The sequence below is a fragment of the Coregonus lavaretus genome, assembly GCF_964263955.1.
Source record: "Coregonus lavaretus genome assembly, contig: HAP1_SCAFFOLD_1181, whole genome shotgun sequence".
Classification (NCBI taxonomy): domain Eukaryota; kingdom Metazoa; phylum Chordata; class Actinopteri; order Salmoniformes; family Salmonidae; genus Coregonus; species Coregonus lavaretus.
Window position 1 is genome coordinate 9,693 of NW_028160377.1, and position 27,808 is coordinate 37,500.

Sequence of the window (27,808 nt, forward strand, 5' to 3'; positions counted from 1 at the left end):
ACCTCATGAATGGTCTGAACCAGTATCTGTGGGTTAGAGACCCCATGAATGGTCTGAACCAGTATCTGTGGGTTAGAGACCTCATGAATGGTCTGAACCAGTATCTGTGGGTTAGAGACATCATGAATGGTCTGAACCAGTATCTGTGGGTTAGAGACATCATGAATGGTCTGAACCAGTATCTCTGTGTTAGAGACATCATGGTCTGAACCAGTATCTGTGGGTTAGAGACCCCATGAATGGTCTGAACCAGTATCTGTGGGTTAGAGACCTCATAAATGGTCTGAACCAGTATCTGTGGGTTAGAGACCTCATGAATGGTCTGAACCAGTATCTGTGGGTTAGAGACATCATGAATGGTCTGAACCAGTATCTCTGTGTTAGAGACATCATGGTCTGAACCAGTATCTGTGGGTTAGAGACCTCATGGTCTGAACCAGTATCTGTGGGTTAGAGACCTCCATAAATGGTCTGAACCAGTATCTATGGGTTAGAGACCTCATGAATGGTCTGAACCAGTATCTGTGGGTTAGAGACCTCATGAATGGTCTGAACCAGTATCTGTGGGTTAGAGACCTCATGAATGGTCTGAACCAGTATCTGTGGGTTAGAGACCCCATGAATGGTCTGAACCAGTATCTGTGGGTTAGAGACCTCATGGTCTGATCCAGTATCTGTGGGTTAGAGACATCATGGTCTGAACCAGTATCTGTGAGTTGGAGAACTCATGAATGGTCTGAACCAGTATCTGTGGGTTAGAGACCTCATGGTCTGATCCAGTATCTGTGGGTTAGAGACATCATGGTCTGAACCAGTATCTGTGGGTTAGAGACACCATGAATGGTCTGAACCAGTATCTGTGGGTTAGAGACCTCATGAATGGTCTTAACCAGTATCTGTGGGTTAGAGACTTCATGGTCTGAACCAGTATATGTGTGTTAGAGACCCCATGAATGGTCTGAACCAGTATCTGTGGGTTAGAGACCTCATGATTGGTCTGAACCAGTATCTGTGTGTTAGAGACATCATGGTCTGAACCAGTATCTGTGGTTTAGAGACCTCATGAATGGTCTGAACCGGTATCTGTGTGTTAGAGACCTCCATGAATGGTCTGAACCAGTATCTGTGGGTTAGAGACCTCATAAATGGTCTGAACCAGTATCTGTGGGTTAGAGACCCCATGAATGGTCTGAACCAGTATCTGTGGGTTAGAGACCTCATGATTGGTCTGAACCAGTATCTGTGTGTTAGAGACATCATGGTCTGAACCAGTATCTGTGGGTTAGAGACCTCATGGTCTGAACCAGTATCTGTGGGTTAGAGACCCCATGAATGGTCTGAACCAGTATCTGTGGGTTAGAGACCTCATGGCCTGAACCAGTATCTGTGGGTTAGAGACCTCATGGTCTGAACCAGTATCTGTGGGTTAGAGACCTCATGGTCTGAACCAGTATCTGTGGGTTAGAGACATCATGAATGGTCTGAACCAGTATCTGTGGGTTAGAGACATCATGAATGGTCTGAACCAGATTCTGTGGGTTAGAGACCCCATGAATGGTCTGAACCAGTATCTGTGGGTTAGAGACCTCATAAATGGTCTGAACCAGTATCTGTGGGTTAGAGACCCCATGAATGGTCTGAACCAGTATCTGTGGGTTAGAGACCTCATGATTGGTCTGAACCAGTATCTGTGTGTTAGAGACCTCATGGTCTGAACCAGTATCTGTGGGTTAGAGACCTCATGGTCTGAACCAGTATCTGTGGGTTAGAGACCCCATGAATGGTCTGAACCAGTATCTGTGGGTTAGAGACCTCATGGCCTGAACCAGTATCTGTGGGTTAGAGACCTCATGGTCTGAACCAGTATCTGTGGGTTAGAGACCTCATGGTCTGAACCAGTATCTGTGGGTTAGAGACATCATGAATGGTCTGAACCAGTATCTGTGGGTTAGAGACATCATGAATGGTCTGAACCAGATTCTGTGGGTTAGAGACCCCATGAATGGTCTGAACCAGTATCTGTGGGTTAGAGACCTCATGAATGGTCTGAACCAGTATCTGTGGGTTAGAGACATCATGAATGGTCTGAACCAGTATCTGTGGGTTAGAGACCTCATGAATGGTCTGAACCAGTATCTGTGGGTTAGAGACATCATGAATGGTCTGAACCAGTATCTGTGTGTTAGAGACCTCATGAATGGTCTGAACCAGTATCTGTGGGTTAGAGACATCATGAATGGTCTGAACCAGTATCTCTGTGTTAGAGACATCATGGTCTGAACCAGTATCTGTGGGTTAGAGACCCCATGAATGGTCTGAACCAGTATCTGTGGGTTAGAGACATCATGAATGGTCTGAACCAGTATCTGTGTGTTAGAGACATCATGGTCTGAACCAGTATCTGTGGGTTAGAGACCTCATGGATGGTCTGAACCAGTATCTGTGGGTTAGAGACCTCATGAATGGTCTTAACCAGTATCTGTGGGTTAGAGACCTCATGAATGGTCTGAACCAGTGTCTGTGGGTTAGAGACCTCATGAATGGTCTGAACCAGTATCTGTGGGTTAGAGACATCATGGTCTGAACCAGTATCTGTGGGTTAGAGACCTCATTGATGGTCTGAACCAGTATCTGTGGGTTAGAGACCCCATGAATGGTCTGAACCAGTATCTGTGGGTTAGAGACCTCATGAATGGTCTGAACCAGTGTCTGTGGGTTAGAGACATCATGAATGGTCTGAATCAGTATCTGTGGGTTAGAGACCTCATGAATGGTCTGAACCAGTATCTGTGAGTTAGAGACCTCATGAATGGTCAGAACCAGTATCTGTGGGTTAGAGACCTCATGGTCTGAACCAGTATCTGTGGGTTAGAGACATCATGGATGGTCTGAACCAGTATCTGTGGGTTAGAGACCCCATGGATGGTCTGAACCAGTATCTGTGGGTTAGAGACCTCATGAATGGTCTGAACCAGTATCTGTGGGTTAGAGACCCCATGAATGGTCTGAACCAGTATCTGTGGGTTAGAGACCTCATGAATGGTCTGAACCAGTATCTGTGGGTTAGAGACCCCATGAATGGTCTGAACCAGTATCTGTGGGTTAGAGACCTCATGGATGGTCTGAACCAGTATCTGTGGGTTAGAGACCTCATGAATGGTCTGAACCAGTATCTGTGGGTTAGAGACCTCATGAATGGTCTGAACCAGTGTCTGTGGGTTATGGACCTCATGAATGGTCTGAACCAGTATCTGTGGGTTAGGGACCTCATGAATGGTCTGAACCAGTATCTGTGGGTTAGGGACCTCATGAATGGTCTGAACCAGTATCTGTGGGTTAGAGACCTCATGAATGGTCTGAACCAGTATCTGTGTGTTAGAGACATCATGGTCTGAACCAGTATCTGTGGGTTAGAGACCTCATGAATGGTCTCAACCAGTATATAAAATACTTGTTCTCCCCACTGTAGGTATAGGTTTGGTGGATGGCCCTTAACTCTGACAACCCAACTAACGTTATTATCACAACACAACTAGCCTACTAGTAAGTCTAGCTAACGTTAGCCAACTTGAATGGAATACATATCAAATTCTTCTTCTACTTGTTTACTTGACTTTTATACTCTTGTCAATTGACTCTTTCAAATCATTTACGGCATTAAGTAGGGAAGTAGAGTGGAGGTCGAATCCATCACTTCCGTTGTTTGGCTATGCCCATAGCAACGTTAGAAAATGAGGTGGATAGAACTCTCCTACACAATTGTCCTAATAGAACTCTCCCACAACATAACTCTCCTACAGAACTCTCACACCACAGAACTCACCTATATAACTCACCTATAGAACTCTCCTATAGAACTCTCCTATAGAACTCTCCCACAACATAACTCTCCTACAGAACTCTCACACCACAGAACTCACCTATAGAACTCTCCTATAGAACTCTCCCACAACATAACTCTCCTACAGAACTCTCACACCACAGAACTCACCTATAGAACTCTCCTATAGAACTCTCCCACAACATAACTCTCCTACAGAACTCTCACACCACAGAACTCACCTATTTGACACACAATGTTAGCAGATCTTCAACCAAAACCTAATATTAGATAAAGGGAACCTGAGTGAAAAAATAAAAACAATTACATAATTATTTCATTTACAGTGGGGAAAAAAAGTATTTAGTCAGCCACCAATTGTGCAAGTTCTCCCACTTAAAAAGATGAGAGAGGCCTGTAATTTTCATCATAGGTACACGTCAACTATGACAGACAAAATGAGAAAAAAAAATCCAGAAAATCACATTGTAGGATTTTTTATGAATTTATTGGCATATGATGGTGGAAAATAAGTATTTGGTCAATAACAAAAGTTTCTCAATACTTTGTTATATACCGTTTGTTGGCAATGACACAGGTCAAACGTTTTCTGTAAGTCTTCACAAGGTTTTCACACACTGTTGCTGGTATTTTGGCCCATTCCTCCATGCAGATCTCCTCTAGAGCAGTGATGTTTTGGGGCTGTCGCTGGGCAACACAGACTTTCAAATCCCTCCAAAGATTTTCTATGGGGTTGAGATCTGGGGACTGGCTAGGCCACTCCAGGACCTTGAAATGCTTCTTACGAAGCCACTCCTTCGTTGCCCGGGCGGTGTGTTTGGGATCATTGTCATGCTGAAAGACCCAGCCACGTTTCATCTTCAATGCCCTTGCTGATGGAAGGAGGGTTTCACTCAAAATCTCACGATACATGGCCCCATTCATTCTTTCCTTTACACGGATCAGTCGTCCTGGTCCCTTTGCAGAAAAACAGCCCCAAAGCATGATGTTTCCAACCCCATGCTTCACAGTAGGTATGGTGTTCTTTGGATGCAACTCAGCATTCTTTGTCCTCCAAACATGACGAGTTGAGTTTTTACCAAAAATTTATATTTTGGTTTCATCTGACCATATGACATTCTCCCAATCCTCTTCTGGATCATCCAAATGCACTTCAGACGGGCCTGGACATGTACTGGCTTAAGCAGGGGGACACGTCTCGCACTGCAGGATTTGAGTCCCTGGCGGCGTAGTGTGTTACTGATGGTAGGCTTTGTTACTTTGGTCCCAGCTCTCTGCAGGTCATTCACTAGGTCCCCCGTGTGGTTCTGGGATTTTTGCTCACCGTTCTTGTGATCATTTTGACCCCACGGGGTGAGATCTTGCGTGGAGCCCCAGATCGAGGGAGATTATCAGTGGTCTTGTATGTCTTCCATTTCCTAATAATTGCTCCCACAGTTGATTTCTTCAAACCAAGCTGCTTACCTATTGCAGATTCAGTCTTCCCAGCCTGGTGCAGGTCTACAATTTTGTTTTTGGTGTCCTTTGACAGCTCTTTGGTCTTGGCCATTGTGGAGTTTGGAGTGTGACTGTTTGAGGTTGTGGACAGGTGTCTTTTATACTGATAACAAGTTCAAACAGGTGCCATTAATACAGGTAACGAGTGGAGGACAGAGGAGCCTCTTAAATAAGAAGTTACAGGTCTGTGAGAGCCAGAAATCTTGCTTGTTTGTAGGTGACCAAATACTTACTTTCCACCATAATTTGCAAATAAATTCATTAAAAATCCTACAATGGGATTTTCTGGATTTTTTTTCCTCGATTTGTCTGTCATAGTTGACATGTACCTATGATGAAAATTACAGGCCTCTCTCATCTTTTTAAGTGGGAGAACTTGAACAATTGGTGGCTGACTAATGTCGTAGTAAATATATAATGTTATAGCTTGGTCTGACTAAAATCTTGTGCATGACCCATTTTGTGTTGGGCCTTTGTATTCAATACAATGGACAAAAGAGTCCTATCTTGTCAGCCTTGTCAGCAGGTGGCTAAGGACAACACCCACGCCATAGGTCTCTCAGTTCTTCCAACTCACGAGTTCTTGCTCTGAGGACACACACACACACACACACACACACACACACACACACACACATCATCACTGATAAACACACACACACACACACACACATCATCACTGATAACACACACACACACACACACACACACACACATCATCACTGTTAAACACACACATACACACACACACACACACAAAAATCCCCTTCTCTTAGGCTGAACATTTGAAGACAGAGAACCCAACTCAGAGCCAATGCAACAGTGGAGGGGACCTCGCCCAACTCATCAGGACCAATCAGAAGATCAGAACTACTAGATTCAACCTACATCATTTACTGTATAAAATGTCTGCACACAATGTTTCGGGGCTCTCTCAGATATCTCCCTACGAGATTGACGAACGGGTCCGTGCACGCGATTCCAGATATCTTTACCTCTGAATAAACTGCCTTTATTATACCATATTCACCCTGTCCAAAGTCTCTACTTGGTCTCAGTTCTCCAGTAAACTTGTATTATCAACACTAAATACTTTTTTCCCCCACTGTATTTCATAAACAAAGTTATGCAACACCCAATGCCCCTGTGTGAAAAAGTAATTGCCCCTTTACACTGAATAACTGGTAGTACCTTTAGCTGCAATGACTCCAACCAAACCCTTCCTGTAGTTGTTGATCAGTCTCTCACATCGCTGTGGAGGAATTTTGGCCCACTCTTGCATACAGAACTGCAGTTAAAGTTGATACAACCAGTTATTGAGTGTAAGGGGGCAATTACTTTTTCAATCAGGGGCATTGGGTGTTAAATAACTTTTTTTATGAAATAAGTATGTAATTGTTGTGTTATTTGTTCACTCAGGTTCCCTTCATCTAATATTAGGTTTTGGTTGAAGATCTGATAATTCAGTATAAAAAAACTATGCAAAAGTAAAGAAAATTAGAAAGGGGGCAAATACACTGCTCAAAAAAATTAAGGGAACACTAAAATAACACATCCTAGATCTGAATGAATGAAATATTCTTATTAAATACTTTTTTCTTTACATAGTTGAATGTGCTGACAACAAAATCACAGAAAAATTATCAATGGAAATCAAATTTATCAACCCATGGAGGTCTGGATTTGGAGTCACCCTGAAAATTAAAGTGGAAAACCACACTACAGGCTGATCCAACTTTGATGTAATGTCCTTAAAACAAGTCAAAATGAGGCTCAGTAGTGTGTGTGGCCTCCACGTGCCTGTATGACCTCCCTACAACGCCTGGGCATGCTCCTGATGAGGTGGCGGATGGTCTCCTGAGGGATCTCCTCCCAGACCTGGACTAAAGCATCCGCCAACTCCTGGACAGTCTGTGGTGCAACGTGGCGTTGGTGGATGGAGCGAGACATGATGTCCCAGATGTGCTCAATTGGATTCAGGTCTGGGGAACGGGGCGGTCCATAGCATCAATGCCTTCCTCTTGCAGGAACTGCTGACACACTCCAGCCACATGAGGTCTAGCATTGTCTTGCATTAGGAGGAACCCAGGGCCAACCGCACCAGCATATGGTCTCACAAGGGGTCTGAGGATCTCATCTCGGTACCTAATGGCAGTCAGGCTACCTCTGGCGAGCACATGGAGGGCTGTGCGGCCCCCCAAAGAAATGCCACCCCACACCATGACTGACCCACCGCCAAACCGGTCATGCTGGAGGATGTTGCAGGCAGCAGAACGTTCTCCACGGCGTCTCCAGACTCTGTCACGTGCTCAGTGTGAACCTGCTTTCATCTGTGAAGAGCACAGGGCGCCAGTGGCGAATTTGCCAATCTTGGTGTTCTCTGGCAAATGCCAAACGTCCTGCACGGTGTTGGGTTGTAAGCACAACCCCCACCTGTGGACGTCGGGCCCTCATACCACCCTCATGGAGTCTGTTTCTGACCGTTTGAGCAGACACATGCACATTTGTGGCCTGCTGGAGGTCATTTTGCAGGGCTCTGGCAGTGCTCCTCCTGCTCCTCCTTGCACAAAGGCGGAGGTAGCAGTCCTGCTGCTGGGTTGTTGCCCTCCTACGGCCTCCTCCACGTCTCCTGATGTACTGGCCTGTCTCCTGGTAGCGCCTCCATGCTCTGGACACTACGCTGACAGACACAGCAAACCTTCTTGCCACAGCTCGCATTGATGTGCCATCCTGGATGAGCTGCACTACCTGAGCCACTTGTGTGGGTTGTAGACTCCGTCTCATGCTACCACTAGAGTGAAAGCACCGCCAGCATTCAAAAGTGACCAAAACATCAGCCAGGAAGCATAGGAACTGAGAAGTGGTTTGTGGTCACCACCTGCAAAACCAGTCCTTTATTGGGGGTGTCTTGCTAATTGCCTATAATTTCCACCTGTTGTCTATTCCATTTGCACAACAGCATGTGAAATGTATTGTCAATCAGTGTTGCTTCCTAAGTGGACAGTTTGATTTCACAGAAGTGTGATTGACTTGGAGTTACATTGTGTTGTTTAAGTGTTCCCTTTATTTTTTTGAGCAGTGTACTTTCTCACGGCCCTGTAACTCTCCTACAGAACTCTACCACTACATACCTTCCCAACAGCACCATCCACACCTGCAGAGGAACAGACATTCTGAACAGTAACAGACAGTAACAGACATTCTGGATGGTAACAGACAGTAACAGACATTCTGAATGGTAACAGACAGTCAACAGACATTCTGGATGGTAACAGACAGTAACAGACATTCTGGATGGTAACATACAGTCACAGATATTCTGGATGGTAGTAGACAATCACAGACATTCTGGATGGTAACAGACAGTAACAGACATTCTGGATGGTAACAGACAATCACAGACATTCTGGATGGTAACAGACAGTAACTGACATTATGGATAGTAACAGACAGTCAACAGAGTAACAGACATTCTGGATGGTAACAGACAGTCAACAGAGTAAAATACATTCTGGACAGTAACAGACAGTAACTGACATTATGGATAGTAACAGACAGTCAACAGAGTAACATACATTCTGGACGGTAACAGACAGTCAACAGACATTCTGGATGGTAACATACAGTCACAGATATTCTCGATGGTAGCAGACAGTAACATACATTCTGGATGGTAACAGACAGTCAACAGACATTCTGGATGGTAACATACAGTCACAGATATTCTGGATGGTAACAGACAGTAACAGACATTCTGGATGGTAACAGACAGTAACAGACATTCTGGATGGTAACAGACAATAACTGACATTCTGGATGGTAACAGACAGTAACAGACATTCTGGATGGTAACAGACAGTAACAGACATTCTGGATGGTAACAGACAATAACTGACATTCTGGATGGTAACAGACAGTAACAGACATTCTGGATGGTAACATACAGTCACATATATTCTGGATGGTAGCAGACAATCACAGACATTCTGGATGGTAACAGACAGTCAACAGACATTCTGGATGGTAACAGACAATCACAGACATTCTGGATGGTAACAGACAATAACTGACATTCTGGATGGTAACAGACAGTCAACAGAGTAACAGACATTCTGGATGATAACAGACAGTCAACAGAGTAAAATACATTCTGGACAGTAACAGACAGTAACTGACATTATGGATAGTAACAGACAGTCAACAGAGTAACATACATTCTGGATGGTAACAGACAGTCAACAGAGTGACAGACATTCTGGATGGTAACAGACAGTCAACAGACATTCTGGATGGTAACATACAGTCACAGATATTCTGGATGGTAGCAGACAGTAACAGACATTCTGGATGGTAACAGACAGTCAACAGACATTCTGGATGGTAACAGACAGTCAACAGACATTCTGGATGGTAACATACAGTCACAGATATTCTGGATGGTAACAGACAGTAACAGACATTCTGGATGGTAACAGACAGTAACAGACATTCTGGATGGTAACAGACAATAACTGACATTCTGGATGGTAACAGACAGTCAACAGACATTCTGGATGGTAACAGACAATCACAGACATTCTGGATGGTAACAGACAGTAACAGACATTCTGGATGGTAACAGACAATAACTGACATTCTGGATAGTAATAGACAGTCAACAGAGTGACAGACATTCTGGACGGTAACAGACAGTAACAGACATTCTGGATGGTAACAGACAATCACAGACATTCTGGATGGTAACAGACAGTCAACAGAGTAAAATACATTCCACGTGGTAACAGACAGTCAACAGAGTGACAGACATTCTGGACGGTAACAGACAGTAACTGACATTATGGATAGTAACAGACAGTCAACAGAGTAACATACATTCTGGATGGTAACAGACAGTCAACCGAATAACAAACATTCTGGATGGTAACAGACAGTCACAGACATTCTGGATGTAACAGACAGTAACAGAGTAAAATACATTCCACGTGGTAACAGACAGTCAACAGAGTGACAGACATTCTGGACAGTAACAGACAGTAACTGACATTATGGATAGTAACAGACAGTCAACAGAGTAACATACATTCTGGATGGTATCAGACAGTCAACAGAGTAACAGACATTCTGGATGGTAACAGACAGTCACAGACATTCTGGATGGTGACAGACATTCTGGATGGTGACAGACAGTCAACAGAGTAACAGACATTCTGGATGGTAACAGACAGTCACAGACATTCTGGATGGTAACAGACATTCTGGATGGTGACAGACATTCTGGATGGTGACAGACAGTCAACAGAGTAACAGACATTCTGGATGGTAACAGACAGTCAACAGACAGTAACATACATTCTGGATGGTAACAGACAGTCACAGACATTCTGGATGGTAACAGACAGTCACAGACATTCTGGATGGTAACAGACATTATGGATGGTAACAGACATTATGGATGGTGACAGACAGTCAACAGAGTAACATACATTCTGGATGGTAACAGACAGTCAACAGACATTCTGGATGGTAACAGACAGTCACAGACATTCTGGATGGTAACAGACAGTCACAGACATTCTGGATGGTAACAGACAGTCAACAGACATTATGGATGGTAACAGACAGTCAACAGACATTCTGGATGGTTACAGACAGTCAACAGACATTCTGGATGGTAACAGACAGTCACAGACATTCTGGATGGTAACAGACAGTCAACAGACATTATGGATGGTAACAGACAGTCAACAGACATTCTGGATGGTTACAGACAGTCAACAGACATTCTGGATGGTAACAGACAGTCACAGACATTCTGGATGGTAACAGACAGTCAACAGACATTATGGATGGTAACAGACAGTCAACAGACATTCTGGATGGTAACAGACAGTCAACAGACATTCTGGATGGTTACAGACAGTCACAGAGTAACAGACATTCTGGATGGTAACAGACATTCTGGGCAGAGTAACAACAGACAGAGTCATCAGGTCAGTTATTATGGAGTCTGTTTATTGTTGTGTCTGGAACCTGACCAGACAAGGCAGAGTGATATGTAATAGAAAAGGCATTGGTAGACCAGCACAGTTAGTTTAGGATCCATCCACAGGCCTGGGGTTAGTTTAGGATCCATCCACAGGCCTGGGGTTAGTTTAGGATCCATCCACAGGCCCGGGGTTAGTTTAGGATCCATCCACAGGCCCGGGGTTAGTTTAGGATCCATCCACAGGCCTGGGGTTAGTTTAGGATCCATCCACAGGCCTGGGGTTAGTTTAGGATCCATCCACAGGCCTGGGGTTAGTTTAGGATCCAGCCACAGGCCCGGGGTTAGTTTAGGATCCATCCACAGGCCTGGGGTTAGTTTAGGATCCATCCACAGGCCTGGGGTTAGTTTAGGATCCATCCACAGGCCCGGGGTTAGTTTAGGATCCATCCACAGGCCTGGGGTTAGTTTAGGATCCATCCACAGGCCTGGGGTTAGTTTAGGATCCATCCACAGGCCTGGGGTTAGTTTAGGATCCATCCACAGGCCCGGGGTTAGTTTAGGATCCATCCACAGGCCTGGGGTTAGTTTAGGATCCATCCACAGGCCTGGGGTTAGTTTAGGATCCATCCACAGGCCCGGGGTGTGGAGTGTGTTTGTGTGTGTCAGTAGTCACTCTGGTCCGGTCTCAGTCTCTAGTTCCTCTGATACAGACGACTCGTTGAGCTCAGCAATCAATGAACCGTCTTCGTTTATAGTGACCAATGGGAGGTCCTTGTTGGGGTTGACCAATGGTGTCTTGTCGTTGCTCCCGGTGGCCAACGGGGACTCATGATTGGCTGCAGAGTGTGTTGTTATGGAGATTGAGTTGGCTCCTCCCTCTGGACTCATGTCCCAGTCCTGATCTGAAGGCTGAGGTAGGCTGGCTAGGAGCTCCTATACACACACAGTCAGAAGCACACGATGCTGTTTCAGAGTTACAGTGCCTTTCTAAAGGATTCATCCCCCTTGGCATGTTTCCTATTCTGTTGCATTACAACCTGTCATTTAAATGGATTTTTATTTGGATTTCATGTAATGGACATACACAAAATAGTCCAAATTGGTAAAGTGAAATGAAAAAAATTAATTGTTTCAAAAGATTCTAAAAAATAAATAACAGAAAAGTGGTGCGTGCATACAGTTGAAGTCGGACGTTTACATACACCTTAGCCAAATACATTTAAACTTTTCACAATTCCTGACATTTAATCCTAGTACAACTTCCCTGTCTTAGGTCAGTTAGGATCACCACTTTATTTTAAGAATGTGAAATATCAGAATAATAGTAGAGAGAATGATTTATTTCAGCTTTTATTTCTTTCATCACATTCCCAGTGGGTCAGAAGTTTACATACACTCAATTAGTATTTGGTAGCATTGCCTTTAAATTGTTTAACTTGGGTCAAACGTTTCGGGTAGCCTTCCACAAGCTTCCAACAATAAGTTGGGTGAATTTTGGCCCATTCCTCCTGACAGAGCTGGTGTAACTGAGTCAGGGATGTAGGCCTCCTTGCTCGCACACGCTTTTTCAGTTCTGCCCACAAATGTTCTATAGGATTGAGGTCAGGGCTTTGTGATGGCCACTCCAATACCTTGACTTTGTTGTCCTTAAGCCATTTTGCCACAACTTTGGAAGTATGCTTGGGGTCATTGTCCATTTGGAAGACCCATTTGCGACCAAGCTTTAACTTCCTGACTGATGTCTTGAGATGTTGCTTCAATATATCCACATAATTTTCCTTCCTCATGATGCCATCTATTTTGTGAAGTGCACCAGTCACTCCTGCGGCAAAGCACCCCCACAGCATGATGCTGCCACCCCCGTGCTTCACGGTTGGGATGGTGTTCTTCGGCTTGCAAGCAACCCCCTTTTTCCTCCAAACATAACGATGTCATTATGGCCAAACAGTTCTATTTTTGTTTCATCAGACCAGAGGACATTTCTCCAAAAAGCACAATCTTTGTCCCCATGTGCAGTTGCAAACCGTAGTCTGGCTTTTTTATGGCGGTTTTGGAGCAGTGGCTTCTTCCTTGCTGAGCGGCCTTTCAGGTTATGTCGATATAGGACTCGTTTTACTGTGGATATAGATACTTTTGTACCTGTTTCCTCCAGCATCTTCACATGGTCCTTTGCTGTTGTTCTGGGATTGATTTGCACTTTTCGCACCAAAGTACGTTCATCTCTAGGAGACAGAACGCGTCTCCTTCCTGAGTGGTATGACGGCTGCGTGGTCCCATGGTGTATATACTTGCGTACTATTGTTTGTACAGATTAACGTGGTACCTTCAGGCGTTTGGAAATTGCTCCCAAGGATGAACCAGACTTGTGGAGGTCTACAATTTTTTGGCTGATTTATTTTGATTTTCCCATGATGTCAAGCAAAGAGGCACTGAGTTTGAAGGTAGGCCTTGAAATACATCCACAGGTACACCTCCAATTGACTCAAATGATGTCAATTAGCCTATCAGAAGCTTCTAAAGCCATGACATCATTTTCTGGAATTTTCCAAGCTATTTTAAGGCACAGTCAACTTAGTGTATGTAAACTTCTGAGCCACTGGAATTGTGATACAGTGAATTATAAGTGAAATTGTCTGTAAACAATTGTTGGAAAAATCACTTGTGTCATGCACAAAGTAGATGTCCTAACCGACTTGCCAAAACTATAGTTTGTTAACAAGACATTTGTGGAGTGGTTGAAAAACAAGTTTTAATGACTCCAACCTAAGAGTATGTAAACTTCCGACTTCAACTGTATGTATTCACCCCCTTTGCTATGAAGCCCCTAAATAAGATCTGGTGCAACCAATTACCTTCAGAAGTCACATAATTAGTTAGATAAAGTCCACCTGTGTGCACATGATCTGTCACATGATCTCAGAGTATATATACACCTGTTCTGAAAGGCCCCAGAGTCTGCAACACCACTAAGCAAGGGGCACCATCAAGCAAGCGGCACCATGAAGACCAAGGAGCTCTCCAAACAGGTCAGGGACAAAGTTGTGGAGAAGTACAGATCAGGGTTAAAAAGAAATATACGACCCAAGGAGCACCATAAAATCCATTATTAAAAAATGGAAAGAATATGGCACCACAACAAACCTGCCAAGAGAGGGCCGCCCACCAAAACTCACGGACCAGGCAAGGAGGGCATTATTCAGAAGCAATAAAGAGACCAAAGATAACCCTGAAGGAGCTGCAAAGCTCCACAGTGGAGATTGGAGTATCTGTCCATAGGACCACTTTAAGCTGTATACTCCACAGAGCTGGGCTTTACGGAAGAGTGGCCAGAAAAAAGCCATTGCTTAAAGAAAAAATAAGCAAACACGTTTGGTGTTCGCCAAAAGCCATGTGGGAGACTCTCCAAACATATTGAAGTAGGTACTCTGGTCAGATGAGACTAAAATTGAGCTTTTTGGCCATCAAGGAAAACGCTATGTCTGGTGCAAACCCAACACCTCTCATCACCCTGAGAACACCATCCCCACAGTGAAGCATGGTGGTGGTGATGGGAATTTTTTAGTGGACTATGAGATAAAACAGAGTTAATCACGAACATATAGTCAGAATTCTCTGTTGCTAGGCAAGAACTTAATTGGTTCATTTCACTGGGTGTGTGTGTGAAGTGGGGATCTGACCTCGGGTCGAATTTCTCGCTCTTACCTAGTCCATGGCTGTCCTACCTTATCAGAGACTGAAACCAGACTGTTGCCTTTTGCCTCTCTCCTCAAACAAAGTCTTGGGAGCGGAGCCAGAGTTGAACAGAGTTCAGACTAGTCATGAGTAATCACAGCAGGACGGGAGGGAAGAGAGTAGTGGGCTTGGGTACGTTTGAGAGATTGAGTGTAGACCTGTCATGTCCAACAATCAATCTTCAGGTCAAGCCAGGGTGAGCCGGGGTTGAACAGAGTTTAAAACTGAACATTATTGTTTTTGCATGACAAGGGCGTGATTTATTGTAATAATATTGTTTCAAAAATGAATGAAAGTCAAATTTAGCTCTATCATAGACTAAGGAAGTGGGCGGAGCGGTAGAGAGAGGGAAACTGAAGATAATGGTGGGGGAACCCAAGAGGGAGGGGCTTTAAGATAAGATGTGTGTGAATATGACTATATAGACGGAGAGCTGGGAGGTAGAGGGGAGGTGGTCTGCAGATTATCTCGGCTAACGTTACTCTGTGTAATAAAGTCTATCTTAATTCTACAAAAACTCTGGAAGAACTTTGATTTGTAATAAGGATAGTGATAATTTTCCACAACAGTGGCAGCATCATGCTGTGGGGATGTTTTTCATCAGCAGGTACTGGGAAACTGGTCAGAATTGAAGGAATGATGGATGGCGCTAAATACAGGGAAATTCTTAAGGGAAACCTGTTTCAGTCTTCCAGAGATTTGAGACTGGGACGGAGGTTCACCTTCCAGCAGGACAATGACCCTAAGCATACTGCTAAAGCAATACTTGAGTGGTTTAAGGGGAAACATTTAAATGTCTTGGAATGGCCTAGTCAAAGCCCAGACCTCACTCCAATTGAGAATCTGTGGTATGACTTAAAGATTGCTGTACACCAGCGCAACCCATCCAACTTGAAGGAGCTGGAGCAGTTTTGCCTTGAAGAATGGGCAAAAATCCCAGTGGCTAGATGTGCCAAGCTTATAGAGACATACCCCAAGAGACTTGCAGCTGTAATTGCTGCAAAAGGTGGCTCTACAAAGTATTGGCTTTGGGGGGGGTGAATAGTTATGCACGCTCAGGTTTTCTGTTCTTTGGGGGGGTGAATAGTTATGCACGCTCAGGGTTTCTGTTCTTTGGGGGGGTGAATAGTTATGCGCACTCAAGTTCTGTTTTCTTGTCTTATTTCTTGTTTGTTCCACCCCAAAAATTATTTTGCATCTTCAAAGTGGTAGACATGTTGTGGAAATCAAATGATACAAACCCTAAAAATATATATATTTTAATTCCAGGTTGAAAGGCAACAAAATAGGAAAAATGCCAAGGGGGGTGAATACTTTCGCAAGCCACTGTATTGTGTGAGTGACAGTGTGTGAGTGACAGTGTGTGAGTGACAGTGTGTGAGTGACAGTGTGTGAGTGACAGTGTGTGAGTGTACCTGTTGTCTGTCCAGGTTGTTGGTCCGTACAGCAGTCAGGAGACTCTTGGTGAAGGTCTCCAACTCATTATATCTCTGATTCTGGTTCTCTAGTTGGTTCTCCAGATACTGCACCTCCTCCAACTGAAACACACACAGCATAATGGCCAATAGACATCAGGGGGTGGGGGAGGAGGTGGGGGGGGTGGGGGGTGTTCCTCACCTTAAACTCCAGGAGGTTCTGCATGTTTTCCATATCAGATCCGACCATCTCAACACCATCCTCCTCATCATCAATCACCTCTATCTTCTGTTAGGAAACAGAACCATATACAGTCAGTGGCTAAATCTGATAGGAAACAGAACTCTATACAGTCAGTGGCTAAATCTGATAGGAAACAGAACCCTATACAGTCAGTGGCTAAATCTGATAGGAAACAGAACCCTATACAGTCAGTGGCTAAATCTGATAGGAAACAGAACCCTATACAGTCAGTGGCTAAATCTGATAGGAAACAGAACCCTATACAGTCAGTGGCTAAATCTGATAGTTAACAGAACCCTATACAGTCAGTGGCTAAATCTGATAGGAAACAGAACCCTATACAGTCAGTGGCTAAAGTAACAGTGTATTGTACTAGTGTATCTATAGTGTATCTATAGTGTATCTATAGTGTAGTAACTGAGGGCATACTGCAGTACCACGTTGTGAGCCATGGGGGCGCTGCTGCTCTCCTCCTCTACTCCGTTCTCTTCTTCGCTCTGGTATGGCTCACTGGTCCCATCTAAAAACAACAACAACACTGTCACACTGCTACTGGGGGCGTGCGTGTGTGTGTGTGTGTGTGTGTGTGTGTGTGTGTGTGTGTGTGTGTGTGTGTGTGTGTCTCACCCTCGGACAGACAAAAGGACGCTCCATCGTTTAGATTGTCTCCCAGCTCTGCCGTTCTAAGCCCCTCCCCATCGGAACTCAGTGCAGAGGGAGACTCCTCCCCTTCCTGTGATGTCAGGAACAAGGCCTGCCCACTTTTAGGGGGCGGGATCTTTATGCCCATCAGACGGCATTTCCTCCTCCGGTTCCCGATCCACGTCTGTCAATCAAACACACAGCACAACATATACAGTGAGGGAAAAAGGTATTTGATCCCCTGCTGATTTTGTACGTTTGCCCACTGACAAAGAAATGATCAGTCTATAATTTTAATGGTAGGTTTATTTGAACAGTGAGATACAGAATAACAACAAAAAAATCCAGAAAAACTAATGTAAAATTTTTTATAAATTGATTTGCATTTTAATGAGGGAAATAAGTATTTGACCCCCTCTCAATCAGAAAGATTTCTGGCTCTCAGGTGTCTTTTATACAGGTAACAAGCTGAGATTAGGAGCACACTCTTAAAGGGAGTGCTCCTAATCTCAGTTTGTTACCTGTATAAAAGACACCTGTCCACAGAAGCAATCAATCAATCAGATTCCAAACTCTCCACCATGGCCAAGACCAAAGAGCTCTCCAGGGATGTCAGGGACAAGATTGTAGACCTACACAAGGCTGGAATGGGCTACAAGACCATCGCCAAGCAGCTTGGTGAGAAGGTGACAACAGTTGGTGCGATTATTCGCAAATGGAAGAAACACAAAATAACTGTCAATCTCCCTCGGCCTGGGGCTCCATGCAAGATCTCACCTCGTGGAGTTGCAATGATCATGAGAATGGTGAGGGATCAGCCCAGAACTACACAGGAGGAACTTGTCAATGATCTCAAGGCAGCTGGGACCATAGTCACCAAGAAAACAATTGGTAACACACTACGCCGTGAAGGACTGAAATCCTGCAGCGCCCGCAAGGTCCCCCTGCTCAAGAAAGCACATATAAAGGGCCGTCTGATGTTTGCCAATGAACATCTGAATGATTCAGAGGAGAACTGGGTGAAAGTGTTGTGGTCAGATGAGACCAAAATCGAGCTCTTTGGCATCAATTCAACTCGCTGTGTTTGGAGGAGGAGGAATGCTGCCTATGACCCCAAGAACACCATCCCCACCGTCAAACATGGAGGTGGAAACATTATGCTTTTGGGGTTGTTTTTCTGCTAAGGGGACAGGACAACTTCGCCGCATCAAAGGGACGATGGACGGGGCCATGTACCGTCAAATCTTGGGTGAGAACCTCCTTCCCTCAGCCATGGCATTGAAAATGGGTCGTGATGGGTATTCCAGCATGACAATGACCCAAAACACACGGCCAAGGCAACAAAGGAGTGGCTCAAGAAGAAGCACATTAAGGTCCTGGAGTGGCCTAGCCAGTCTCCAGACCTTAATCCCATAGAAAATCTGTGGAGGGAGCTGAAGGTTCGAGTTGCCAAACGTCAGCCTCGAAACCTTTATGACTTGGAGAAGATCTGCAAAGAGGAGTGGGACAAAATCCCTCCTGAGATGTGTGCAAACCTGGTGGCCAACTACAAGAAACGTCTGACCTCTGTGATTGCCAACAAGGGTTTTGCCACCAAGTACTAAGTCATGTTTTGCAGAGGGGTCAAATACTTGTTTCCCTCATTAAAATGCAAATCAATTTATAACATTTTTGACATGCGTTTTTCTTGATTTTTTTTATTGTTATTCTGTCTCTCACTGTTCAAATAAACCTACCATTAAAATTATAGACTGATCATGTCTTTGTCAGTGGGCAAATGTACAAAATCAGCAGGGGATCAAATACTTTTTTCCCTCACTGTAATATACTGTTAAGATCCACGTCTTTCCATCAAACCCCAGTTAGCCTTGAGGGTTTTTTTTGTCCGTGGCCTGCACCATCTACCAACCAGCTCTAGCCTGGACTATTATCGGCCAGTCTGCACAGCGCATTATCGACCCAGAACATATCGGATTTTCTGCCGGAATCACTAAATCACTGGACCTTTAACACCGGATCATCGCAACTAGCTAGCTGCAACCAAATGGATGTTGTGGTTGGCTAATTAGCCTTGAGCTAGCCTCGAGTCAGGCCCATCTACCGGCTATCTACCTCTCTGTCAACCGGACGGGACCTCCTAGTGTCGACACGGAGCCCCGCCGATCCATCACGACTGGTTTGCCGACGTAATCGTCTGATGTGGTTTCAACAGGCTTCCCGTTGCGACGACCACGAAGATCCATCTGCTAGCCCCGGCCCGCTAGCACACCTGTGGCGTAGCAGCCACTGAACTGCTCCTGGACTCACTTATTGCTGTTCACTGGACCTTATGATCACTCAGCTACACAGCTGATGCCTGCTGGACTGTATCTATATTTTTCATAGCTGTCTATTTACCACCACAAACCAATGCTGGCATTAAGATTGCACTGAATGAGCTGTATAAGGCCATAACTAAACAGGAAAAAACTCATCCAGAGGCAGCGCTCCTAGTGGCCGGGGACTTTAATGCAGGGAAACTTAATCCTTCTACCTAATTTCTACCAGCGGAAATAAAACTCTAGACCACCTTTACTCCACACACAGAGACGCATACAAAGCTCTCCCACGCCCTCCATTTGACAAATCTGACCATAACTCTATCCTCCTGATTCCTGCTTATAAGCAAAAACTAAAGCAGGAAGCACCAGTGACTAGGTTAATAAAAAAAGTGGTCAGATGACGCAGATGCTAAGCTACAGGACTGTTTTGCTGGCACAGACTGGAACATGTTCTGAGATTCTTCAGATAGTATTGAGGAGTACACCACATCAGTCACTGGCTTCATCAATAAGTGCATCGATGATGTCGTCCCCACAGTGACCGTACGTACATACCCCAACCAGAAGCCATGGATTACAGGCAACATCCGCACTGAGCTAAAGGGTAGAGCTGCCGCTTTCAAGGAGCGGGACTCTAACCCGGACGCTTATAAGATATCCCGCTATGCCCTCCGACGAACCATCAAACAGGCAAAGAGTCAATACAGTCTAAGATTGAATCGTACTACACCGGCTCTGACGCTCGTCGGATGTGGCAGGGCTTGCAAACTATTACAGACTACAAAGGGAAGCACAGCCGCGAGCTGCCCAGTGACACAAGACTTCCAGACGAGCTAAACCATTTCTATGCTCGCTTCGAGGCAAGCAACACTGAAGCATGCATGAGGGCACCAGCTGTTCCGGATGACTATGTGATCACACTCTCCGTAGCCGATGTGAGTAAGACTTTTAAGCAGGTCAACATTCACAAGGCCTCAGGGCCAGACGGATTACCAGGACGTGTAATCCGAGCATGTGCTGACCAACTGGCAAGTGTCTTCACTGACATTTTCAACATGTCCCTGACTGAGTCTGTAATACCAACATGTTTCAAGCAGACCACCATAGTCCCCGTGCCCAAGGACACTAAGATAACCTGCCTAAATGACTACCGACCCATAGCACTGACGTCTGTAGCCATGAAGTGCTTTGAAAGGCTGGTCATGGCTCACATCAACACCATTATCCCAGAAACCCTAGACCCACTCCAATTTGCATACCGCCCCAACAGATCCACAGATGATGCAATCTCTATTGCACTCCACACTGCCTTTTCCCACCTGGACAAGAGGAACACCTACGTGAGAATGCTATTCATTGACTACAGCTCAGCATTCAACACCATAGTGCCCTCAAAGCTCATCACTAAGCTAAGGATCCTGGAACTAAACACCTCCCTCTGCAACTGGATCCTGGACTTCCTGACGGGCCGCCCCCAGGTGGTAAGGGTAGGTAACAACACACCTGCCACACTGATCCTCAACACGGGGACCCCTCAGGGGTGCGTGCTCAGTCCCCTCCTGTACTCCCTGTTCACGCATGACTGCATGGCCAAGCACGACTCCAACACCATCATTAAGTTTGCCGATGACACAACAGTGGTAGGCCTGATCACCGACAACGATGAGACAGCCTATAGGGAGGAGGCCAGAGACCTGGCCGTGTGGTGCCAGGATAACAACCTCTCCCTCAACGTGACCAAGACAAAGGAGATGATTGTGGACTACAGGAAAAAAAGAGGACTGAGCACGCCCCCATTCTCATCGACGGGGCTGTAGTGGAACAGGTTGAGAGCTTCAAGTTCCTTGGTGTCCACATCACCAACAAACTATCATGGTCCAAACACACCAAGACAGTTGTGAAGAGGGCACGACAAAGCCTATTCCCCCTCAGGAGACTGAAAAGATTTGGCATGGGTCCTCACACCCTCAAAACATTCTACAGCTGCACCATCGAGAGCATCCTGACTGGTTGCATCACCGCCTGGTATGGCAACTGCTTGGCCTCCGACCGCAAGGCACTACAGAGGGTAGTGCGAACGGCCCAGTACATCACTGGGGCCAAGCTTCCTGCCATCCAGGACCTCTATACCAGGCGGTGTCAGAGGAAGGCCCTCAAAATTGTCAAAGACTCCAGCCACCCTAGTCATAGACTGTTCTCTCTGCTACCGCACGGCAAGCGGTACCGGAGTGTCAAGTCTAGGTCCAAAAGACTTCTCAACAGCTTCTACCCCCAAGCCATAAGACTCCTGAACAGCTAATCATGGCTACCCGGACTATTTGCACTGCCCCCCACCCCCACCCCATCTTTTTACGCTGCTGCTACTGTTAATTATTTATGCATAGTCACTTTAACTCTACATATTACTTCAACTACCTCAACTAGCCGGTGCCCCCGCACATTGACTCTGCACCGGTACCCCCCAGTATATATAACCTCCCTACTGTTATTTCATTTTACTTAAGCTCTTGTTTCTCAACACTTTTTTGTTGTTGTTTTATTTTACTTTTTTATTAAAAATAAATGCACTGTTGGTTAAGGGCTGTAAGTAAGCATTTTACTCGAATGTCTGCACCTGTTGTATTCGGCACATGTGGCCAATAAAATTTGATTTGATTTGAATTATCAAGGAACCTACCAGGTAAAACCCTAAATCCGTTAACATGGGCACCCTTATAGATATCATCCTGACTAACTTACCCTCTAAATACACCTCTGCTGTCTTCAACCAGTGTCTTCTCTGCTGTCTTCTCAGTGTCACGCCCTGACTCATGGGACTCTTGTATCTTGAGTCAGGGTGTGGATATTCTATGTTAGTATTTCTATGTTGCATTCTAGGTGTTGTAGTTCTGTGTTTGGCCGGGTGTGATTCCCAATCAGAGACAGCTGTCATTCGTTGTCTCTGTTTGGGGATCATACTTAGGCAGCCTATTGGCACTGTTTAGTTGTGGGATCTTGTTCCGTGTTTAGCTGTAGGACTTCACGTTTTGTTGGTTTGTTGTTTTGTTGGTGTGTTTATCGGTGAAATAAACATGTACGCATTTCACGCTGCGCCTTGGTTTGACCCGTCTTTAAACGAACGTGACAGAAGATCCCACCAAACACGGACCAAGCAGCGTGCCCAGGAGCAGCAGACACCCTGGACACAGGTAGTGGAGCAGAGATCATGGACTTCTCAAGCCTGAGAAGCAGCCCCAAGAAAAAATTTTTGGGGGGCACACGGGGTGGTTGGCGGAGCCTGGGTTCAGAGCAGAGCCAACTCCCCGTACTCACGCTATGAAGCGTGTAACCGTGCAGGCTCCGGGTTTTGCGGTGCGTCCTGTGCCGTGCAAAAGTGGGCATCCAGCCAGGACGGGTTGTGCCAGCTCTCCGCTCCAGACCTCCAGTCCGCCTCCACAGTCCGGTACGGCCCGTGCCTACTCCCCGCACCAAGCCAGTGGTGCGCGTCGCCAGTCCGGCCCGGCCCGTTCCTGCTCCCCGCACCAAGCCAGTGGTGCGTGTCGCCAGCCCGGTACACCCCGTGCCTGCTCCCCACACCAAGCCAGTGGTGTGTGTCCCCAGTCCGGTCCGGCCCGTGCCTGCTCCCCGCACCAAGCCAGTGGTGTGTGTCCCCAGTCCGGCCCGGCCCGTGCCTGCTCCCCGCACCAAGCCAGTGTTGCGTGTTTCCAGTCCGGCCCGGCCCGTTCCTGCTCCCCGCACCAAGCCAGTGGTGCGTGTCGCCAGTCCGGCCCGGCCCGTGCCTGCTCCTCGCACCAGACCAGTGGTGCGTGTGTCCAGTCCGGCATGGACTGCTCCAATCCGGAGCCAGAGCAGTCCGCTCCACTGGTGCCTGATCCAGCTCCGGTCAGCGGCTCCACTCCGGAGCCAGAGCAGCGCTCCACCGGGGTTCAGTCCAGCTCCGGTCAGCTGCTCCACTCCGGAGCTAGAGCAGTCCGCTCCACCGGGGTCTAGTCCAGCTCCGGTCAGCGGATCCACTCCGGAACCAGAGCAGTCCGCTCCACCGGGGTTCAGTCCAGCTCCTGTCAGCAGCTCCACTCCGGAGCCAGAGCAGTCCGCTCCACCGGTGCCTAGTCCAGCACCAGTCAGCAGCTCCAGTCCAGACCCAGACATCAGCCCCTCTCCAGGTTCGGGGTCTCCCACACCAGGGCCCAGACAGGGCTTGGTATATCGTGAGGGGAAGCAGCGCGCTGAGGTCCAGACCAGACCAGGGGCGCAACAGGGAGGCGGAGAGTATGTGGTCGTCATGCCCGGAGCCGGATCCGCCTCTGAGGCGGAATGCCCACCCGCCCCCTACCCTGTTATGTCAGGTTTGTGCGGTCGGAGTCCGCACCTTTGGGGGGGGGGGGGGGGTACTGTCACGCCCTGACTCATGGGACTCTTGTATGTTGAGTCAGGGTGTGGATATTCTATGTTAGTATTTCTATGTTGCATTCTAGGTGTTGTAGTTCTGTGTTTGGCCGGGTGTGATTCCCAATTAGAGACAGCTGTCACTCGTTGTCTCTGATTGGGGATCATACTTAGGCAGCCTATTGGCACTCATTAGTTGTGGGATCTTGTTCCGTGAGTAGGCTTGTTTTGTGTTCAGCCTGAGGACGTCACGTTTCGTTGGTTCGTTTATCGGTGAAATAAACATGTACACATATCACGCTGCGCCTTGGTCCGACCCGTCCTCAAACGAACGCCTTGGTCCGACCCGTCCTCAAACGAACGCCTTGGTCCGACCCGCCCTCAAACGAACGCCTTGGTCCGACCCGTCCTTCAACGAACGCCTTGGTCCAACCCGTCCTTCAACGAACGCCTTGGTCTGACCCGTCCTTCAATCACTGCCTCATTGCCTGCGTCTGTAATGGGTCCGCGGTCAAACGACCACCCCTCATCACTGTCAAACGCTCCCTAAAACACTTCAGCGAGCAGGCCTTTCTAATTGACCTGGCCCGGGTATCCTGGATGGATATTGACCTCATTCCGTCAGTAGAGGATGCCTGGTTGTTCTTTAAAAGTGCTTTCCTCTCCATCTTAAATGAGCATGCCCCATTCAAAGAATTCAGAACTAAGAACACATATAGCCCCTGGTTCTCCTCAGACTTGACTGCCCTTGACCAGAACAAAAACATCCTGTGGCGTACTGCATTAGCATCGAACAGTCCCCGCGATATGCAACTTTTCAGGGAAGTCAGGAGCCAATATACACAATCAGTTTGGAAAGCAAAGGCTAGCTTTTTCAAACAGAAATTTGCATCCTGTAGCACTAACTCCAAAAAGTTTTGGGACACTGTAAAGTCCATGGAGAATAAGAGCACCTCCTCCCAACTGCCCACTGCACTGAGGCTAGGAAACACTGTCACTACCGATAAATCTACGATAATCGAACATTTCAACAAGCATTTTGCTACGGCTGGCCATGCTTTCCACCTGGCTACCCCTACCCCGGCCACCAGCTCTGCACCCTCCGCTGAAACTTGCCCATGCCCCCCCCCGCTTCTCCTTCACACAGATTCAGACAGCTGATGTTCTGAAAGAGCTGCAAAATCTGGACCCCTACAAATCATCTGGGCTAGACAATCTGGACCCTTTCTTTCTAAAATTAGCAGCCGAAATTGTCACAACCCCTATTACCAGCCAGTTCAACCTCTTTCGTATCGTCTGAGATCCCCAGAGATTGGAAAGCTCCCACGGTCATCCCCCTCTTCAAAGGGGGTGACACTCTAGATCCAAACTGCTACAGACCTATATCCATCCTGCCCTGCCTTTCGAAAGTATTTGAAAGCCAAGTTAAGAAAACAGATCACCGACCATTTCGAATCCCACCGTACCTTGTGGTCCTCTGTAGCTCAGCTGGTAGAGCACAGCGCTTGTAACGCCAAGGTAGTGGGTTCGATCCTCGGGACCACCCATACATAAAAAATAAAAATATGCACGCATGACTGTAAGTCGCTTTGGATAAAAGCGTCTGCTAAATGGCATATTATTATTATTATTACCTTCTCCGCCATGCAATCTGGTTTCTGAGCTGGTCATGGGTGCACCTCAGCCACGCTCGAGGTCCTAAACGATATTATAACCGCGATCGATAAAAGACAGTACTGTGCGCAGCCGTCTTCATCGACCTGGCCAAGGCTTTCGACTCCGTCAATCACCGCATCCTTATTGCCAGACTAAATAGCCTTGGTTTCTCAAATGACTGCCTCGCCTGGTTCACCAACTACTTCTCAGATAGTTCAATGTGTCAAATCGGAGGGCCTGTTGTCTGGACCTCTGGCAGTCTCTATGGGGGTGCCACAGGGTTCAATTCTCGGGCCGACTCTATTCTCTGTGTATGCTTCAATGCCATACAACACTCCTTCAGTAGCCTCCAACTGCTCTTAAACACTAGTAAAACTAAATGCATGCTCTTCAATCGAACGCTGCTTGCACCCGCCCGCCCGACTAGAATCACTACTCTCGGCGGGTCTGACTTAGAATATGTGGACAACTACAAATACCTAGGTTAGACCGTAAACTCTCCTTCCAGACTCACATTAAGCATCTCCAATCCAAAGTTAAATCTAGAATTGGCTTCCTATTTCGCAACAAAGCCTCCTTCACTCATGCTGCCAAACATGCCCTCGTAAAACTGACTATCCTACCGATCCTTGACTTCGGCGATGTCATTTACAAAATAGCCTCCAACACTCTACTCAGCAAATTGGATGTAGTCTATCACAGTGCCATCCGTTTTGTCACCAAAGCCCCATACACTACCCACCACTGTGACCTGTACGCTCTTGTTGGCTGGTCCTCACTACATATTCGTCGTAAAACCCACTGGCTCCAGGTCATCTATAAATCACTGCTAGGCAAATCCCTGCCTTATCTTAGCTCATTGGTCACCATAGCAGCACCCACCCTAGTATGCGTTCCAGCAGGTATATCTCACTGGTCATCCCCAAAGCCAACACCTCCTTTGGCCGCCATTCCTTCCAGTTCTCTGCTGCCAATGACTGGAACGAACTGCAAAAATCTCTGAAGCTGGAGACTCTTATCTCCCTCACTAACTTTAAGCATCAGTTGTCAGAGCACCTTACCGATCACTGCACCTGTACACAGCCCATCTGAAATTAGCCCACCCAACTACCTCATCCCCATATTGTTTTTTATTTTGCTCATTTGCACCCCAGTATCTCTATTTGCACATCATCTTCTGCACATCTATCATTCCAGTGTTAATACTACATTGTAATTATTTTGCACTATGGCCTATTTATTGCCTTACCTCAAAAACTTGCTACATTCGAACACACTGTATATATATTTTCTATTGTGTTATTGACTGTACGTTTTGTTTACCCCATATGTAACTCTGTGTTGTTGTTTTTATCGCACTGCTTTGCTTTATCTTGAGAACTTGTTACCAACTGGCTGGTTAGTGTTCCCAACTGGCTGGTTAGTGTTACCAACTGGCTGGTTAGTGTTCCCAACTGGCTGGTTAGTGTTCCCAACTGGCTGGTTAGTGTTCCCAACTGGCTGGTTAGTGTTCCCAACTGGCTGGTTAGTGTTACCAACTGGCTGGTTAGTGTTCCCAACTGGCTGGTTAGTGTTCCCAACTGGCTGGTTAGTGTTCCCAACTGGCTGGTTAGTGTTACCAACTGGCTGGTTAGTGTTACCAACTGGCTGGTTAGTGTTCCCAACTGGCTGGTTAGTGTTACCAACTGGCTGGTTAGTGTTACCAACTGGCTGGTTAGTGTTCTCAACTGGCTGGTTAGTGTTCCCAACTGGCTGGTTAGTGTTACCAACTGGCTGGTTAGTGTTCCCAACTGGCTGGTTAGTGTTACCAACTGGCTGGTTAGTGTTCCCAACTGGCTGGTTAGTGTTCCCAACTGGCTGGTTAGTGTTACCAACTGGCTGGTTAGTGTTCTCAACTGGCTGGTTAGTGTTCCCAACTGGCTGGTTAGTGTTACCAACTGGCTGGTTAGTGTTCTCAACTGGCTGGTTAGTGTTACCAACTGGCTGGTTAGTGTTCTCAACTGGCTGGTTAGTGTTCCCAACTGGCTGGTTAGTGTTCCCAACTGGCTGGTTAGTGTTACCAACTGGCTGGTTAGTGTTCCCAACTGG

At 46.4% G+C, this 27,808-nt stretch overlaps 1 protein-coding gene across 1 annotated transcript in view; it reads right to left on the bottom strand.

The window, feature by feature from the left end:
- Positions 1–11,329: 11,329 nt before the first annotated feature.
- Positions 11,330–27,808, bottom strand: part of LOC311121888 (highly divergent homeobox-like) — a 126,218-nt gene continuing 109,739 nt past the window's right edge. Inside the window, exons 8-12 of the mRNA XM_084196327.1 lie at positions 17,343–17,541; positions 17,153–17,235; positions 16,674–16,760; positions 16,472–16,594; positions 11,330–12,257 (exon numbers count right to left, since the gene is read on the bottom strand). Of these exons, the coding sequence (XP_084052453.1) occupies positions 11,994–12,257; positions 16,472–16,594; positions 16,674–16,760; positions 17,153–17,235; positions 17,343–17,541 (756 nt within the window). The 3' untranslated portion in view covers positions 11,330–11,993. The remainder of the gene's footprint in view (positions 12,258–16,471; positions 16,595–16,673; positions 16,761–17,152; positions 17,236–17,342; positions 17,542–27,808) is intronic.